This window comes from Ananas comosus, linkage group 1 (genome assembly GCF_001540865.1).
Source record: "Ananas comosus cultivar F153 linkage group 1, ASM154086v1, whole genome shotgun sequence".
In the NCBI taxonomy this organism is placed as follows: domain Eukaryota; kingdom Viridiplantae; phylum Streptophyta; class Magnoliopsida; order Poales; family Bromeliaceae; genus Ananas; species Ananas comosus.
The window spans coordinates 23,766,689-23,787,429 of NC_033621.1; the positions used below are offsets into that span (position 1 = coordinate 23,766,689).

At 36.5% G+C, this 20,741-nt stretch overlaps 1 protein-coding gene across 2 annotated transcripts; it reads right to left on the reverse strand.

The window, feature by feature from the left end:
• LOC109711426 (THO complex subunit 2) lies at positions 93-19,386 on the reverse strand. 2 transcript variants are annotated; one of them, XM_020234452.1, is made up of 33 exons: positions 19,021-19,386; positions 18,807-18,932; positions 18,287-18,328; positions 17,234-17,293; positions 17,082-17,144; positions 16,633-16,713; positions 16,378-16,452; positions 16,240-16,287; positions 15,994-16,062; positions 15,775-15,908; positions 12,625-12,700; positions 12,327-12,517; positions 11,634-11,714; positions 10,873-11,083; positions 10,422-10,646; positions 10,006-10,086; positions 9,805-9,924; positions 9,644-9,703; positions 9,241-9,368; positions 8,902-8,998; positions 8,695-8,823; positions 7,295-7,398; positions 6,633-6,810; positions 6,355-6,530; positions 5,570-6,179; positions 5,378-5,482; positions 4,440-4,595; positions 4,273-4,353; positions 4,105-4,186; positions 3,013-3,263; positions 1,873-2,634; positions 1,315-1,616; positions 93-576 (listed from the first exon to the last, which is right to left on the reverse strand). In XM_020234452.1, exons 1-33 carry the CDS (start codon positions 19,153-19,155, stop codon positions 507-509), a joined length of 5,109 nt encoding a protein of 1,702 aa, XP_020090041.1. In that variant the 5' UTR covers positions 19,156-19,386; the 3' UTR covers positions 93-506. The 2 variants fall into 2 exon arrangements, with proteins under 2 accessions (XP_020090041.1, XP_020090049.1); XM_020234460.1 differs by having other exon boundaries at positions 5,570-6,176; positions 19,021-19,385.

Below are 20,741 nucleotides of genomic sequence, written 5' to 3' on the forward strand. Positions count from 1 at the left end.
GTTGAAAGGGCGGAAAATATTTGAGTCCGACTGTTTGTGGGCCGATTTTTGCAGATAGGCCCAAACTTTTGTAGAGCGTTGTTGCATCGGACTAAAACAACAAATTTTCTTTGAATTTCTTTGCTTATCCTGACATTTTATACATAGAAAAAGAGCTCGATCCCGAGATAAATTGGCGAAAAACACCACACCTGGCGACCATGTTACATCACAGATCTACTACACATTTCAAGAATTCTTGTGTCAAACCAATAAAACACATCCGATTGTTACAAAGGGAGTGCGCGGGCCTTCCCTATCAAAATAAAATTAAAATGTAGTAAAGCTCTGCGCACGCTCGGTAACCAGAGTTTGACCATCATAATCTCTACAGTTTTCCACTCTGTTGGTGAGGACAACTTCAGCTGCACTCATTTTTGCTTTTGAGTCATGGATGACTGCAACAACATACACGGGAGCCTTTTGTCTGCAAAAAGAGAATCCTCGCTTGCTATTTGTTTAAATGCCTATTTCCGATGCTTCCTTTTCGCTTCAGCTCTTTGCCGCTTTTCTTCTTCCCACTCTCTTTCATGTATTCTATAGTATTGATAGGTCAAGGAAATAAGCTCTAAAATATAATATATGCACAAAAAAATAAAGAAAGAAAAACGGAGATAGCACATACTGTTTTCTCGTCACAGGGATAAACCAGTTTGTGCTAAAAACAAATGTTTACCACGTTATACATGACCCTACGAGCCTCTGGAAACACACAACTCTGTCAGGCAATTCTTGCAGATTCAGCAGCAGCCAAATTCAGGGAACAGAACATAATAAAATGGGGTGAGCTATTATAAACTGGACCAAACTGCAGAATAGGGAATGAAATAAACCATATTAGCATCCAATTTTGATAGAAAACACTACTCAGACTAGAATGTGTCGAACTCCAAATATGATGGATATTAGAATGATTACTGGATATAAGGATGATTTAATCTCACCCCCTAAATCTGTTTCAATGGTATAGTGGCTAAGGACTGCAACAGTTTGGATCAAGGAATGGCCAAGATATATTAAACTCAATATATCCAGTTAATTTCTGTTAATTCAGTTTTATTAGGTTCTCAATTCGTACAACCTAACTGGGCCTACTTTGTGATAAAACAGAACAGAGTCAACTAGATGATTTAATGCAGTTAGGTAATTCAGTTTTGGAGAGAATAGTGCACACCACTAATGATAACTGAAATGAGAGATAAACAAGATGAATTCCAATAATGCAAGAGAGAAGACAGAAAAAAAAGAGTAGGCACTTTGACCACTTAAGGATACTGATCAGTGTCCCGACGATTGACCTTACTTGCTGCTTCCTTGCCATGCATTCTTGGCACTTCATCAACATAAGCTGCTCGATGCTGCACCATACCCCCTTTTCTCTCTCCTCTTTCTCTGGCATCAAACGATTGAGAAATGCCCGCCCCATGAGGGGGAGGTGGTGGGATGACAGGAGAATACTCCCCACCAGCTTCAGAAGATGAAGATTGATCTTTTTTTAGTTTTCGCCTTTTGGATGCTACATTAGGATCACTATCTTCTTTAAGTGGATTTCCTTTATCTCTGTCCCTCTCATCAACCTACAGACAAATCAAGAAAGCTCAACAGGGATTTTCATGGAAAAAAAAAAAAATGTTGTCAGCCCAATGTTTTAGAAGCTGATCATAGACACTCTAAATTGTATTTCATATTTCTATCTGAATATGTAAAACACTTTTCGTGTGTGTGGATTAGTGGATTCATTTATATCTCGTAGTTTCATGCCTTAGATTACATGATGGGGAAAGAGAAGGAAGATTTACCTTTACATGATGGAGAAAGAGAAGGAAGATTTACCTTACTTGATGCCCCCTCTCGTTCTTCGCGCTTTCTATCCCGGAAATCATCCTCTCTCCTACGCTTCGCATCATCTTGCGATGAGACAACATTTTCTTCAGAACGCCGCTTTTCTTTCTCATCATGTCTAGGAGAAAGCCGCTGAATATGTCTGCCGCTAGTGCTGCCTACTCTTCTATCACTCTCTTCATCTCTTCGGTTGCCTCCAACTGACTGAGGAACAAAACTGGGAGGAAGAGGTGGTGGCGGAGGCAAACTTTGCCCATGAAAGCGCTCATCATTGTGAGCCTCACTGTGTCTCAGTTTGCTTCTCTCCTCCTTATTCCTATCATCTCTCCTTTCTGTAGAACGTTCACTTCTCTCCACCGACTTATCCCTTAATCTCTCAAGATTATCTTCCCCACGGATCTTATCTCTTTGCTCTTTGTCATACTTCTCATTACCTTTATCTTTTGATTTATCTGGCCTACCTGAAATTTGCTCCTCACTTGCATTTTTGTCATGATCTGGAATATGAGTTTTTTCTTCATCATCCTTGCCTTCAGCGTCTCCCTTCTTGCGTTTAGTCGCTCTATCCTGTTCTTCAGTCAGAGCACTTCTCTTTTGTTGTTTAGCGGCTGGGTCATGAATATCAAAACCATTAGAAGCAGCTGAAGCAACTGCACCTCCATCTTTTCCAGATTTAGCATCTTCTCGAACAACATCCTGTTTTGGGATCTTTCCAAGAGAGTTCTGAGTTGTCCGCTTCTGTTGAGGTCTCGCCTGTAGGGATCAACACCATTATTTAAAAGTATATTGATGCATGCCCATACATAGCAACTATAGAATGTCGAAATAAGATTAACCACACAATAGTGCAAAATATTTGAAGAATTTTAACAAACAAGCCTAACATGACGAAGTTAAGAGAGAATTAAATTAGTTTATCAAGAATAGGAATGCAATCGACTAATATAAGTGAAGCTATAAGACTGACCGGTACAAGTTTAGATTTATTAAAAACAATTTTATAAGTAAATTCTTCTGTAGCAAACATTGAGCATCTCTTAAGCTGGAGTGAACATATTAGCCAGCAATTAATGTTGAAAATCCATAATGTTCCAGTAAGGTAACTTAAATATAATCACTACATAGGTGTACCTCAGACTCAACCATAGACTTCTGAGACGCCTTTGTAACTGGTTCCTCAGACCCAACTTCTACCCCAGAAGGTTTAGATGGTGCTGGTGAAGAGTGATCATGCCCGTTTGCAGACATGCCACCACGCTTTTGTTGTGAAATATCAGATTTTGGAAGCATAGCACCTTCTGATTTTTCTGCTCTGCTATCTGAGGATTTCATGCGTGCCATTGGATCTTTAGCTGCATTTAGAGGATCAATGGCCTGATTCCCTGCAATGGCATTGGCAATGTCATCATAGTTGGCCAAACATTTTCAATACAGATATAATTATATTTATATATCCTGTGATGTTATCTATTTACATACATTTTCCTCCAAAATCTGATTTTTTTTTTGGAAAAAAGTTTTGCAATATGCCTCTCATATAATAAATGTAATACATACATATTCTACCCTTTTACTCAGAAAAATGCTCCTCAAAAATCTTCCTAATAAAAAATCATCATCACCCATGAATTGGATGACTAAAATTAGTTACTATTTGAAGATTCAGACTCAGATATACATTATTTGAAGGGCATACGGTATTGAGGAGGAGTGCTTCTAAAAGCATATGAATAGTGTATATTATAGACTTTTTAACCCTTGGATGCTTAGGGTTTACCCTTGATACTATTACTAGTACACATACAAAGGTTAAAAAATCTATAATATGTACTATAAATATACTATTAATAGTATTTCAGCTGGAATATATATATATATATAGAGAGAGAGAGAGAGAGAGAGTCCGGCTATGGTGCTTTTAAAAGCAGCACTTGATGCTTCTAAGTTTCCCACCATTAGATCTATCTCTTTGACCAATTCCACCCCTCGGATAATGCTATTCCACCAACCATCCCCTCAACCCTAGGGGACCACTATTCTCCAAACCCTAGAAATCTTCATCCAAAGGCCAAAAACCTGCAAGCACCAATGACTTGGTACTTTTAAGAGCATAGGAGCTCAATTCTCTCTCTCTCTCTCTCTCTCTCTCTCTCTCTCTCTATATATATATATATACACACACACATATATATATAAGCCCCTTTCACATATTGCTCAATTTACCAGTAAGAGCTTTCGCAGGTGATGCTGAAGGCTTCAGATCAATATGCCCCATGCCAAATTCTTCTTCAGAAACCCATGAGCTCTGCAAGTTTTAATCCGAAGAATCAGTAAGTTCAGAATGGAATGGTCCTGGGAAGAATCACTGTAATAGTAAAAGAAAATACTGACCTTGCGAGCAGCCAAAGCTGCAGCTACACCAGTTGCCAAAACTTTGAGATCTTCCCTCTCATCCCCTTTGATTTTAGCTACCTGGAAAGTTATAAAACATAATAAGAAAAGCTACAATTAGCTTACAGCTATGGTTGAAAGAATGTAAAAAAATATAAACTTCTTACCCTTTTCTCAATGTTAATACCACTCTTACGAATGACAGGAAAAACACTAGAAATTTTTGTCAGCACAATAAGGGCATTTCTTATTTCCATGTATTCAGTAGATTCCAAGCACTGCACGAGCAATCTAGTCATTCTTCCACTCCATTTCCAATGCACCTTCAAGAAAACATATCAATACTCAGCTCAAAACCGGTAACGCTGAAAAATGAACTGATAGGAGCACTTTTTTCAGTAAATCGTAATAACCAACATCTGTGTCTCATTTTCCAGTGATATCACCTAATGTAGTAAAATATTCTACGGCACTCACAATAGTTGACTTGTTGCACAGAACAAGTCTTAAAACAAATGTAAAATATTTTTTTTCATATATTTAAAATGATTTTGAATTTTTATACCAACTTTTTTTTTAATGTAAATCTCTCGCAGATATTAGCTTTCTACTTGTGAAAGAATATCAGCCAATACATATGCCTAGAGCTGTAAATCTCTTTGCATGCCTACAAATTGCAACAGCTAATTGTCTCCAAGCTAAATTGTTAGCAACCATTTTCACAAGCAAAAGTCACATTAACTTAGATGCAGCACTATATTGCTACATATCAATACAATACTATAAAAATATTGCCTAGTTCTGGTTGTAGGGCTATTCCATCTTCCAAAATAAAGTCAAAGATGACTACAAAACTAAGAGTAAGGTATTAATGTCGCCGGTCTTCATATAGACTCATGATATCTTTAGTAAGGCTTCACATTTATAACCTACCATTTTACAAATGCTTAATAACATATTACACTTGAACTTCATGAAGTAAAATTAATATTGAAGGAAATAATTGAGAACAAGGGAACATTGTAAGTAACATTAGCAGATGATCAATTCTCTGGACTACAAAAAGCACAAAAGGAAATAACAGCTGATGGAAAGAAAAACATACTCTCATGAATTGACTATAAGTAACACGCTGGCTGTTTGGGTATCTGTAATATACAGCAAACCCTGGCATGTTTCCACATTCCCGTTCATAAATAGACTCATCACTCTGAAGGAGAACAAAATTAAAATCTCAAAATCATTCAGAAAACTGTAATTAATGAAAAGGTATACTCTTCCATAAATTACATCCCACCTTCCAATGGTAGGCCATCTTTAATGTCTCATAGAGAAATCTCCCAAGCCTGCCTGCTTCATATTCAGTACAACAACAGATCATGGGTTGTAGTGTTTTACAGATCAGGACATCGATATGGTTCACTGTGTTAAAAAATGGTGTTCCAAGTGAATGTAATGTATGCACAAACATAGCGCAATATACGGCATCGGGCATGCTGAATACACAACGTGGGAATATACAACGCTGAAGAAACTCCATATTGATCTTCAAAGTATCAGGGCAAGAACTCAACCACTTGTCCTTTTCTCGACTTAGCCTTAGTCGCACAGAAGAAACATGTTGCTCGTGCTTCTGAAACTCATTAATCAATCTATCAAGAACCTCCTGGATCCTTTCCTTCTCCTTTTTACGCTTTGTGATCGCTATATTTGAGTTGTCAGAGAGTTCTTCCAATGCTTTAATAGCGGCATGCTGTTTTGATATCTCTGACTCGTATCGGTTTCTAGGGATGTAAAGGTCGTAAAGTGTTAGGCCCCAAAATGTGGCATACAGTTCAGGAGAAAGACTATTCCAAGACTTTGAAGGCAGCATTGATCGCACTGTGTTAAGAAGGTCGGACCACCTGCTACAAATGGGAATACGAAAAATAGAATGTACTCACGTGATTGATTCAGTACAGATATTAATATTATTCAAAAAGGAAGTCGGACCACCTGCTACAAATGGGAATATGAAAAATAGAATGTACTCACGTGATTGATTCAGTACAGATATTAATATTATTCAAAAAGGAAGCTTACATGACTGGCTTCTGGGAGCCAAGTTGCAAAATGAAATCATTGGATGAAACTGGAAGTTCTTCATTTTCATCGCTCGGCATGTTCAGATCTCTAATGGCATTGAGAGGCCAACAAATTTCAGCCCCATTCCTGTTTTTGAAGAGTCTCATAACAGGCCGATAAATGAGAAAAGCTACCTGGATTACATTTTAACTTGATTAAATAGTTAATGGCTAGAAACTAAATATCCGTACAAATTGATGATTCAGTACAAGATGCCGCATTCACTGAAATATTACCTCTGGATCAAGATGATACTTATGAACAAGCTCATCTAGAGGAGGAATCAACTGAGCATAGTTTGTAGGAGCAAACGCACTAGAAAGAAATTCAACATACTGAAGAAGTGTTCCATGGCACCTATCAAACTGCTCACTGACCATTTTGATGTATGGCGCATCCGCATTTATGACAACCCTGAGATCAGAGCATAAACATAATATTTCTAACTACCCGTATGGAAAAATCTAGGCTGATAATTTCTGCAGGAAAAAACACATTATAATTTAATATAGGGACGATTTATATTCTATGCATCCATGGTGATAACAACCCTGAGATCAGAGCACCATAAATAACATTTTAACACATCCTACAGAATAATCGTGCTTACAGCATGCACAAATCATGTACCAAAATCTTTAAAATAAACTCGTTGAAATCCTTTCTTCTGGACAAAGGACAAAACTAAGGGGCGGAACTTTGGTACAAAAGTCGGACACTCGAGATCAATCGTATAACATCTCAGCTCACAACATTAACTGATTTTCCTCGAAACATTTACCATATAAGCTACATCATTATTTTAGTATTGGCTTTGGTTTTATGAATGGTAAAATTTGTAGAAAAGAACGGAAAATCAGGCAAAAGTTTAAGACATCAGAGCACATGATTTGCCTACATGGAGCGGTGCTGAGCTATCAGCAATAACAGAGGAATTGCCAGCTTAGGTTCTTCCCTTGGAAGTAAGGAGTCCCGCAGTCGGTTTGTAGATTTACTCAATACCTGAAACAGAAATTTTCTGACATTCAATATGATGGTATTTCAATACATAACACTTGATAAGGTCATAAAATAGTCGAGGAACATGCAGATCTAGAATATATATATATATATATATATATATATATATATATATATATATATATTAAGAGGAAGGCAGCAAGCTACCCGCTTCATTCATTTATTTTTAGAAATGAACTCAGCTAGAAATGTGAAGCAACCAGACTTTGAACTTGAGAACTCGAATATCAACCATCAAGCCCTTAGCCAATTGCGCTAGGCACGGTCAATAGAATATATAGTATTAAAAGTAAAAATAAAAGAATTTATGAGCTAGGTGAACAGCATGAAAAAAAAAAAAAATGAAACAAAGAACTAGTTACTAAACATAGATATAAACTTTAAGTTAAAACAGGGCATCACAAATAAACCCTGTGTTCTCACTACAATATGAAATAATTAGTACTACGTTTACTGAGATTCAGATGCCATAACAAGACAATTATGCATCTCAGGTATAAAAAGGAGTATGAGTTTGGAAGTCAGTTTGCATGGCTTCCATCTAATTACAGGAGAGTGGAATCAAAAGTTTTTAACTCTTTCTTTGCTTTCAGTGCTCGATTGAAACTGCAAACATATTTAGTATTGGTGGTTATAGTTCACAATCTTCACATCCACACATTTACATAGGTTCTTATCGTGACAGCACTAGCCAGTGGTTGATCTAATATTAACTCACTAGAAATCTGTTTATAGGTCACCAAAGTATAGAAATGAAAGAGAGGAATCTGTCAAGCAATAACAAGAGCTCACGGTATTATTTCTATGTCACTAATCACCATTTCAATTCAATCAATGTGGGATGAACCCTTTGTATGTTAATAAGGGATAGGGTAAATGGGGTCAAGAAGTAAGCTTATTCTCTGACCAATAAATAAGCCAAGAAACAAAATAGAGCATATTTCATTACTGCAGCAAAAAAAAAGGAAACAAAAAAAATGGAAGAACTAAATTTTTTCTACTTTTCGGGAGACAAGAATTGTCATATTAAAGTAAAAGATGTTGTTGCGCAAAGAAGGCTACAATTCTTTCACCTTAATCAAATGCATCACATTCAAAAGCTATAGGTGATGAAATTAAGAAACATAATAGGTGATGGTGGTTGAGATTGACATCCCATTTTACGGAGAGAAGAAATCAAGAAAATCAAATTAGTGCCAAAGGATCCCTATTTGCTATGTTATGCCTCATCTCAAACAGCCAAAGATATATCAATTAAAATAAAAGATCAGTTTGCACCTTATTATTTCTCGTCATTCCAAAAAGCGTAGCTTGGTATCGCAATGTCTCACTTCCTGCCATAGCATCTAGCTGTTCCTCAGTCATATTTTCAGTGTACTGCACATTCGCCATTTGCTGAATTAGCTCCTGCGTAAGTCAACAAGTTAAACTCAAAATAAGTTATAGCCAAAAATTACCTTGAAAAAGACATATAATGCAAAGTACCTCCAATAAAACAAGCTCAACACCCGAGCCCTTCTTTAACTGATTAACAAGATACTGAATAAGGCCTCTCAATTCCATTGAAGGATACTTCTTACACCTATAAGAATGAAAAAAATGAACACAGATAAAATCATAAAATTCATTATAAAGCAAACAAAAGCTACAGCGCTGTACTCAATGTTGAGAAAAATATATACTCTTCTTTGAAATTAAATATTCGCGGCAATATAAAGGCAATTGGGTTGCTTAAAGCATTAATTAACCTAAAATTTACTTCATCTAATGAGATAAGAGACAAAACATAAAGTTGTAGATTTTCAGAATGACAGAAATACATACAGGTGGCCCCAAAAGGAGGCAAGAGACTGAAGCCAATCTGAGAGATTTAGGCCATCATCTTTCAGCTTCTCACGTCCTCCTTGAGCAAGGCGTTCAATGACAACATATTCTAATATATCGTACTCCAGCTGTAACATAGAAGCATGTCAAATCTGCACTCATAAATTTTAGAAGAATAAACAATGGTGAAGAAAGTTCAGAGAATTGTAGGGAAAGTAGAATGAAAAATATGCATTTATTGGAAAGTATGTAAGATGCTCGAGTACAAAATTTGTAATCCTTTCTGTCAGTAGGTCATGGATGCAACAAAAAGGCAACTAGAATAATTATTCTAAACAAAAGACAAAACACCGAGAGAGAGAGAGAGAGAGAGAGAGAGAGAGAGAGAGAGATTGCAAGGCACCTGCGTCAAGTACTTAAAAGCATCGACTACTGGCGTAATCATATCCCTATAAGCCTCAATCTGCACATAGAGATTGTCAGGGAAAAAAAAAGTTTTTTTAAAAGAAAAGTCACTCTGGCAAACAAAAAGGAGATTATTATTTTCTTTAAGAAGCACAAAACCTGAATGACAATAGTGCGAAGTACAGTCATTGGGTTAGCATGAGAAAGTTTGGCGACCATGCGACCAAGCTGCTTCAAGTTTTCCTTCGCAAGTCGCTTCAAGATCCTTCTTGTGTCCAACTGATGAAGAAAAGGCAGCAAGTAAATTTAAGCGATAATATGAATGAGGTGATTACCACATCAAATAGAAGAATTAACCACCTTTGCAATCTGCCTTGCAGCAAGAACTATAGGACTTCGTTCATCATCCTTTTCCCATTCACCATACAACCGGTAGCGGGCCTGTTCACGAAGATACACCAAAAATCACACGCCATAGTGAATTATGCTCTACCAAGAAGAAGATTTTGCATAAATAATACACCCTTCTATTGATTTCGCAACTTAAGTCCAATTTCTTTCACATTCTTGCATCATTAGGCTACAATCTTCTTTATAGACTGAATCAACCCTGGCCCATGTCTCACAGAGTTCCAGTCAGTGGCCTTCCAATCTATGTGAGGATATTTTACTCCCAAATTGCAATAACAAAAAAAAAGGGGCAAAGTTGCAAAAACAAAATAATAGTGGGCTTCTTTGCAAATGGCCAACCAAGAACAAGAATGTGGATAGCAAACCTCATATGGTAGAAGAGAAAGGACTTCCCAAATTTCCTGCCCAATAGCAGGATTTGCAGGGATCAGCTGCAATGAAGGAAGCAAACATGACCCTAGCGCTTCTTCAACCCTAAACCTAGCTTCTTTAGACCTCTTTGTTTCATTTGATTCAGAAGAAATCATATTTGAAGCAGTATAGCGTAAGCCTCGTGAAGACAGATAGTATGCCCTCAGCACTCTGCAAACCTGCATGTGTATACATACATGTAATAACCAAACATACAACTGATTATCAGCTTCACATTAATGGAATGTATTCTACCAAAAATAGCTAGAAATAAGGAAATTCTCAAAGAGTTCTGAGGTCAAGAATGACAAGCACATTCAAAAATGTGTGACGCATGAACTGGGAAAGATAAAGCATAAGCGATATTTTTCATGATTGAACATTTACAAAGAATTTTTATAACACCTTCTGAAGAAGTTCAGTATCACGATGCAGATAAGGGCCCACAGCAATCAGCATCTGAAAGAACTCTCGTGGAAGGTTAATAGAAGAGTTTGTTGGAGAAGAGGCTGTTGTTGCTTCCATGGCATCAGTGATGGAATTTGAGCTCCCAGCGGTTTCATTATGTGTTTGGCAAACTATAGCATATGCAGAAGACAAACTCTTCTCAATCACCCTACATGTAGGTAAAAAAGGAGGAGAAAGTTACATAATATAGCAGCATGATGATGTGTTTGGCAAATTATAGCATATGCAAAAGATAAACTCGTCTCAATCACCCTAGATGAAGGTAAAATAGAAAGGGGAAGTTACATAATATAGCAGCATACCCTCCTCTGCTACTATAACCACTTGATGGAAACAAAAGATGTGAACAAAATGGAAAAGTCAGTTCAAATCAGTCAATTTCCAGATACGGACAAATTCGAAAAAAGTGGTCTGACAACGCAATGCAAATTGACAGCTAAAAAAAGCTATTACATGCATTAACAAGAACAAGCTTCCTGAGAAAATCCAGAGTGAAAAAGGCAACAGAGACTAATTAATATCTTGTTCTCTAACACAAGCACAACAGACTCTTGCAAGATTTAGGAGAACAAATATCATATCTTTTCACAGCCTAATTTTTCAAATCAACAAACAATTAAAGAGCTCTCTGTCTAAGCAACTGACAACCACAGATTAGAAAGAATAAACAAGTTAAAAGGAAAGAACACTTGACTAACCTAAATAAACCCTCACAAATTTGAACATGCTCAACAGGATTTAGGTGACCAAGACGATCAAAAAGTATTTGGGCATGGAACCTGCATTGCAGCGGTGCAGTAAAATCAGCAGACAATCAACAACAGATAATATTTCATAAATTATAAAGAGAAAAAAACAACATAAACGAAAACAGTACTAAATAAAAAAATTATAGTAAAATGACAGACATGCTACATGGAAGATAGATGCACAAATGCTAATAATGAATAGTCAACCAAATCGATTCAGAAAACATTGAAGAGGATATCATACATGGGATTTCAAAATTGTTTTCCTTATAAATGTTTTTTTTCATAATGCAGTCTAAGTCATCAATGTTTTGGTTGAAAATATATTTTGCAGGTCAGCTGAAAATAAAATTGTTCTTCAGAACCCACAATAATTAGAATTGTGAGATCAGAACATTTATATAGATGAATGGTACAATTAGAAATGTAGAAAAGAGATGCATGTTCAGGTTAAGGGTTTGAATTAATGTCCTTCAACCGAATTTTTGCAACGAGTAACACTTCAGAAACTAGTAAACGAAAACAACAAAAGCAACTAATGGGGCTAACTAAAAATAACATACTAAATGTGGTTACTATATTTTACAAGACAGAACTAGAAGCAAGCCAATCATCAAAAACGGTGTATTGAACCTAACTTACCAATCATCAATAGAAAGGAAACCAGCGAGCAACCCAAGTTTCTGATTCTTTTCATTCTCAGAAGCTCGTTCACTAACTGCATCACTTTCCATGTCCAACACAGTATACAAATCAATAGTTACATCTTGTTTTTCATCTTCCATGAGGTCCTTCCCAGTAGCAGCAAGATTTATTTTACCAATTTTATTAGCCTGCCAGTGAAAAAAAAAAAGAAGAAAACAGAAAATGATGTCATCAGCAAATACTATGAAGAAAACCTTCAAGCATGCAAATCTGGACAAAAGAAAAAAAAGCAAACCTCATCAATCCGTTTTGCAATAAAAGCATCATAGTGCTCAAATGCCTCATCATCCTTGGGAAGTAAGTGTGTGTATCTGAAACAAAAGGTGGACAGAAATAATTAAAAGAAAAATAAGAATGTCAAAGATAAACCAAGGCAAAGCTAAGGATACTATTAACAAATCAATCAAATAAGTAAGAAAATAATAGCAACAAGAAATAGACAAACAAACAATATAAGCACACATTAATCACACAACGAAAAGACTTCATCAACCAGCTCAAATGAGTGGTCATCTCAATCCAACACAATAAAACAGATAAGCCTTCAGAGATTTTAAGCCTAAGAATGATAAAGGATGGATCACAAGGCTTCAGAGACTAAATTATGTAGCTAGTTGCCTATGTTATACGTAATCAGGAAAAGATAGTGACGAGCTTTCCCGCTTCAAAAATGAGGCTTATATGACAGCTTAGAATGATAAGGAAGGGATCACAAGCCTTCAGAGAATAAACTAAGTAGCTAATTGCCTATAGTATATGGAATCACGAAGGGATAATGACGAGCTTTCACACTTCAAAAATGTGCCTCATATGACAGTGCAGATGTACCTTAGAAACGAATGCTTGTGTCAAATAAAATGATTTCATTGCCCCCACATTCAATAAAATATTCAGAAAGAAAAATGGACAAAAATCAACCCAACCAAGATGTCCCATACATAGGAGCAGTTAATAGAACATGCCTGCTACGCACACCAAAGCTGGATTCAGAAATTCCACAAGAGTTATAATAGCCAGGAATTAACTATGCACAGAATGTTTGGCAATCCCAAACTTCTAGTTCACAAAAGGCACTCTGTTTTCATTGACAAGCCCTCATTAAAAGCACAGTAGTTTTGGTGTACTGTGTACCTCTCTCAAGCAAATTAATTGTTAAGGAAGACTCTAGCAACAAGATGCTAATGCAGCATGGCCATTCAAAAAGCACGTATGCAGCACTTAAAACAAAGATATCCAGAACTAGACACAACTTCAGAAAAAAAAAATTGTTAAACTCCATATAAAAATGACTTTTTCCTAAAAGTCCCAACAATTTCCTGATTAGATACTTAACCATGGCCCTTCAGAGAACTTCAAATACTGTTTCACCTAAGAAAGTGCAATAAGAGTTCCAACCGCTGTCTACAATTAATAATAACAATAATAACAGCCCCATCATAATACAACTACTGAAAATGTCAACAAGATTATGCAAACATTGGTTTATGCAACAATCAACCAATTATCAATTGATGTCAACAAAAAATGGACGTAGATGTTTAAGAAATGAAAGCAAACAGCACAGATAAGCTTCACTTATATATCCCACATATGTTACATAATAACATTCAATATGGACTCAATTTGCTTGATGACTCGACATCATCTGGAGTCAGCTACAGCACCTCTCAATGATCAGAAAGTCCAAAAGGGATTGGCATATTTTTTATCATTGAGACAGCATAACTTGTACTGCATTCCAACAATATGATATGCTAAATTATACTTTTTCCCTCAGTGTGCCAACTTACAGCAGAAAACTAGAAAAAGTGAATTGCTTACGCATTTCACACAAACAAATAGATACGGGCATGACCCAGAATAATATCACAAGAATACATGAAACTCGCCTTTGATTCGACAACAGCATCGCTCATCTTCAAAGTTAGCAAAGAGAAAAATTCTCTGACTGATGCTTCTATTGTCTCACGTACGCATAATAATGAGGCGAACAGCAGATCAAAGAAAAACCTGCCCCCTCAGGTTTCCTCAATATTTGTCAGTTTCTTTGGTTGGTAGTGCTACATTCATGACAGCCAAAAGAATAAAAAGTGGAACCATCATTGTGTAAATATCAGCTTGATATCTTCACCAACACCATCAATTGCAATAGCATACCATTCACAATCTCCTCATTAAAGCTATGTATATTAGCTCATCTAAGAATGGAAAAAGATCAATCTCCTGCTTCCAGTTCTTGTCCAATAACCCTTGTGATATACCAACATTTATACAAATATATCAGTATATAAACGTGTAAAAGGCAAGGTAATGCGAACCACCTTGTCTATTGTAACCGTGCTATGCTGCCGAAGATTTCATAGATATAAATTATCTTTACGTCACTGGATTCCAATGGCACATCAAGCTTCGAACCAAAGACAAATAAAGAGCTAGCTCTCCATTATAATCAATTACAAATTGCCAGAACTGGACTCTAGGGTCATGTTTTACTATCCATGTACATGGTTTGGTCAGATCTGTCCACCTTGTTAGAAGTAATTAGATCTCACTTTCTTTGGCTGTAAATGACACCAACAAGCAAACTATATTCAATGCCATGACAGAGCTCCCATTATCACCATATCTATCAAGTTCAGCCACAAAAATGCATGTAAAAAGAGTTCTAACAGCCTGGAAAGGGAAGCAGAACAGTACAGCGACTGCGTCAGAAAATAAGTGGCAAAACAGAACATTCCATCAACCTTCAAACTTATCACATTCTCAATGTAGGCCAAGGTAAAAACTTTTTCTTTGACTGGAACCAAGCTGGCTTCCTCTCACTTGTAGGTTCATTGCTTGAATCTTAATTTATCCAACATTCAGTCTCAACAACCAAATATTCAAACCTCTATAAACAAGTCAAAAGAGAACCAAGAAAAGAGCCCATCCTATACAATTGCCTCCGACTTACAACCCTCCTGCAAATGAAAGATGCAGCACAGCACCACCAAATCCCAAGTAATAAAAAAAACCAACTTCCAGCATGATACTCCACTTACAGGCACCACGTGTAAGGTAAAACAACAGATATTGTCAGATTTGAGGAGGGGAAAAAAGAGAAAGAAAACAAGGCAGAAAATCCAGAAGCTGCCTATAAAGATTTGCTACAACACATATACTAAGAGCATTTTGATGACTGATGCAGACTCCAAAAATACTCTGAAAACAGTGGTCGTCATGTAAATTCAATAAAATCCAAGCAAGAAACAGATCTTACAACTAAGAAAAGACTAACTAAAAAAAGACTGAAAAGGACGTGCAAAAATAAAAGACCCAATAACAAAAAATATGGAGGCCCAAGCAAAGCAACTTTACTATGTACAAATTAGTGCACAATACTTACATACTATCAAGATCGATAAATTCTGCTTTCACCAGTAAAGCTGCAAGTCGGAAAAGGCTAGAAGGAACAGGAGTATTGACTTCAACTCGCTGGTAATACTGGAACTTAAATCCCAAAACTTGAGCAGCGTGTGACTGTAACAGAACAACAGAGACAAAAGCCAATAGCAAAACAATACCATGGAAATGGAAGAAATAAACTTGCGGTGATAGGATATACCTTCGGAAATATAGGAATCAAGTTATAAAATATATGATTCTCGGGATAGAGTTCAAAACACTCCAGCACCTACCATACACAGGAAATAGCCATTTCATTATTAGGTCAGAAGGTTTCTTTGGACTTTCTTATCTAGCAGTAAGCTTTTCAACAACACAATATCTTCCTGCATTCTCAACTAACTTCCTAAGTAAAAAAAGTAGAAGAAACCGTGCTTAAGAACATAGAATAAGATAAAAAGCTTACAATATCGAAAACGCGATTAGGATCCAGATCGAAATGCCCAATTAATGACTGCAGAGAAAATCGAGTTATTAGAGAGAACCAAACAAAGTTTGTTTACTTGATACCTGAAATTTGTTTGCGAAAAATCCAGCAGCATACCTTTATAATACTAATTGTCACTCTTGATGTATTTCGATTAATTGAATCTAAACCACCTTGACAAAGAAGTGTAACCTAAGAAATCCCCCCCCAAAAAAAAAGATTAATTGGCTACTTGCAATAAATAAAATGGAAGAATGGTGTAAAACAGCATAGTCCATCGGAAACAATAAAGATAATTGAGAAGTCAATTCCATCGCAAAAGGCGAAAACTTTGGTTAACATGCCAAAAGAGCAGAATGAAGAAGTACTTACCAACTTAGCATAACCCTCACTCTCTTCCCGTAAAAGATTGAACTTTGTTTGCTGATAAAGAAGGCGAGTATTAACTCTAACCTGCACTCCACGAAAACATGCATATTACTGACATACCAATCAGTGAGAAAGCGAAAGCAGTCAAACTAGCTGTGGAACAACAATTCCCAATTAAGCCAACCTTCAAATATACAAAAATCTAGCTAAATACAAAAGATCCTAGATTGCCAACTGCTGTGTATCACTTACTATGGAAAAATAATAAAGGATGCTCTGTGGAAACTAAGATTAGAAGTACTGCAGAATTACTCATAGCATGTCTCTAGAACATCCCAATTTAGTAAGCAGAAAGAGGAAAACAAGGATTGGCCATGATTAGTTTTAGTTTCACACTATTGGTTAAAATATGAATAAACAATAATATGATAACGAGCATCCAGCTCACATACCTCTTTGGTCTTAAGATCTTGAGCTTTTGCCTTGCTTAATTCCGCTTCCCACAGAAATTCTTCCTATGTGTCGGAGAAAAGGATTAGCACCTTCTGTACAAGTATTGATGGGTCAGTTGGAAGACAATTTTACAACAGCTAAAAGTTCTCACTTCACAGCGCTCTTGCAAAAGCCTTGCTGGAACAAAAGAAGATTCCACCAGCGATTTTGCCTACAAAGGAATTTTGATATGTACGTAAGAAGCATGACAGATAGATAAATGAATAAATCTTAAAAAAGAAACTTAGGAAAATATGAAACCCATCAAAACCAGACTTGTTTGAAAGATTAAAACAATTCGAAGTACTAACAAATATCACCTATTATTTAAAGCAGCAGGCAAGTTCATTGGTCAAAACTATAAAAGATGCAAAGCAAGCAGCAGTGAATCATCATAGCAACACTGTGTTGTCGCGAGTGGCACATAAGAACTTCATTTGGAGTCCCAGTCAAACATGTATTGGAGATATGACTAAACAACAACAGAACAATATTCCAGAGGAGCAAGCTAGTGGTACCTATTTGGTAACCTCAACATTTTCTCTGTTAAGTATTGCTGCTCTCATGCAACAGCAGAGAATTGTAACGGCACCCAAGGTGATTTAGAATGTCTTTTCAGTAATAGCTTGTAGATAAGTATGCAGAACCAGTGAAAAAAAGGCTACATTTACATGACAACTACGCAGGGTGATTTGTAATTTCTTTTCTTTAATAGTTAGTAGATAAATATGTAAAACAAATAACACAATAAGTCTATATTTACATGATAATAATGTAATAATAAAATATCCAAAGTTCGTGCAGCAAATTACACTGAAGAAATTCAAGATTGAGAGCATCGCCCGGAGATTATGTAGCTTTATAATATTTGTATTCTTATAGCAAATTTTACTTTAAGAGATAATGCATCGAGATTTAGTACAAGAATTATAAAAGGCATGAAGACCTGATTTACTTTTGTTTTAAATATTTTTTAAAATTTGAGTAATGCTAAAGGAAGAGGAAGTATAAGCATTCATGAAACCACATGACTCCGCATACATTTTTTTTGATTGATTCAAAGAGAACTGCAGCTTCAGGCAAGCCCATTCAAGTGTATCGGATGTAATGACTGTTTAATCACAGACTCAATTTATAAGGTCAAAAACTGAAACCGCTGTCTTACCATTTTAACAAGGCGAATGCGATGATCCCCAGAGATCGTAAGCTGCAAAATACAATAAGAAATACAATCAAATTTACCATGAAAATATCAGGTCTCAAGAGAAGAAATACCATTATAATGGCACAATCAAGTAACAGAATTTACTGTTAGGTTACAGAATAGCCCATATGCCGCATGAAAATTAGGCTAGATTATGATCAAGTGCTTCTTGGATCAAGCGCTTTTGGATTGCCTTATGTCTTCTGTCACGGGGACCAAAGCCTGAAGTGTATGGTCGCTTGCCGTGCCTCAAAATATTTATTATGTTCTAACTAAAAGGTACATAAATCGAACATCTTGGAACGATACGAGGCAAAGCCAAATTTCTTGAAGTTGAGGCACCCATTTCAAAATTTCTGTGCATTTATACTCCGTTCATCATGTGGACCAAATATATCAAAATTTAAGTTCAAAAACAATTCGTCCATTCTCAAAAATTAAATTAACAGGAGATGCAAGACAAGAAGCTCATGATACTCACATCTAGAGCCAGGTGTGCGATGATATCCGCAAGAACGGACCCCATCTCCTCCCTCCCCTGCTCCTCTTTGAACACCACAGAATCCAACGCCGCCCTGCACTTCGGAAACGGCAACTCCCCTCGAATCTGGATACACAGAACACCAAAGTTCAACCACAGGCGAATCACAAAAACGACCCCCAGAACCCTAGAAATCGAGGAGGACTAAACGCACCATGGCCCAGCAGAGTTCGTACAGGAACCGGTTCATCGGGACCGGATCGGGGAGCCTGAAGCTAGGGTTGGAGCTCTTCCATTCTCGGAGGCACTCCTGCGTGATGTACTTGAACTCCGGGGATTGGAGGGACATCAAAGGCAGGGGAGAACGACAAAGAGAGAAAGAGAGGCCGAGAGAGATAGAGATAGAGATAGAGATAGAGATAGAGAGAGAGATAGAGAATTAGGGTTATGGTTAGGGTTTCCAGGAGCTCGAGAGGGAGAGGGAGAGGGAGAGGGAGAGGGAGAGGGAGGAGGGACGGTGTGCAGAGGGAGAGGAGTAGGGTTTCATCAGAGAATTGGATTACGGGGCGTTGGAGACGGAGGTCGAATGAGCGGGCCTGGTTCCGCACGCACGCCAAACCATTTCTTTGCACGTGCCGAGCACCTGCGACCAAGTGTCGTCAAATTGGGCCTCTGGTTTGGTTCGACCACGATGTGCCCGACCAAGCCAGCGCAATGGATCGGGTTGGGTCGTCTGGATCGCAATTGGGCCAAATAGGCCTTACGAAACAGAACTTCGTATTTTAAACCTTCAGCCCATAAAATAGGTGATCCAAAATAGTCCGAACACTTCTCAAGCTTTGAGGCCGTTCAATTTTAAGATCCATTTAACACTCTGAGAAACAAGAACTAAGAGGACTGTATGAATTCTCGCTTTTCCCTAGAACCAAACAAAACATATATTTAAGAAAAAATTTTAAATACCGTCTTTTAGTACTATATGATTTAAAATTTATCACTTTTGTGCTCTATGGCTTTATTTTTCTCTTTTTGTTATTTTCTCTACTAATTTTTTTTTGTTAAATCAGTAACAAAGTTAAAACAAAAGAGTACTAAAGTGAATATTGGATGAACCATATATGGAATATATCTGAAATTTTTTGCATATGAGTTAACGAAAAAAAATTAGTAGAGAAAATTAATTCCATACAAAATAAAGCTCATTACATAATTTGCCCAATGCAGTATCATTTACCTCAAAAAATATATATATATTTTTTCTCACCACATAAAAGCGCAAACTCCATATGATCCTAAATAGAGTAATACTTCATGTAAGTTGTTGTATGGAATTATAGTTCTTTAACTTTGCCATGCGGAAAAGTCTTAGCATCCAAGGTAACATCAATTATTAGACTCATGTTTTTCGGAGTAAAATAAACTACCGTACGTAGTTATGAATACTAATTTTTTTAGAAACAAAACCAAACTCATTACTTTTAATTGCACGAAAATTTTTCTATATTAATTAAGTTATTGAATAACTTATTACTGCATTCAAATAAGGCCTTCAAACATTATACCGATTTTAATATCCCTCTAATCTATTACTTCCTATCAATCCCCAATAACAAAAGCTGAGATGGCATGACCTCTTTTTTTGAAATTTTTTTCTGATTTTTTTTTATTTTGATATTTATTGTTGCATTTCAAATTCCACATAATCTTCTATATTTTATACTAACCGTTTCTATTAGCAATTAATTTTCTAAATTAGAAAACGGTTCCTCGTAATTGCAATTGATAAATTATTATAAAGTGTGATAATTAATTGTCAAATTATATAAAAAAAATATGGTCCATCTTTCTTGCTTCATAGATGTTGTCATTTCTTACCAAGAAAAATCTTTTCAACTTACCATATTTTTACTCATTAAATTTTACAAATCAATTTAT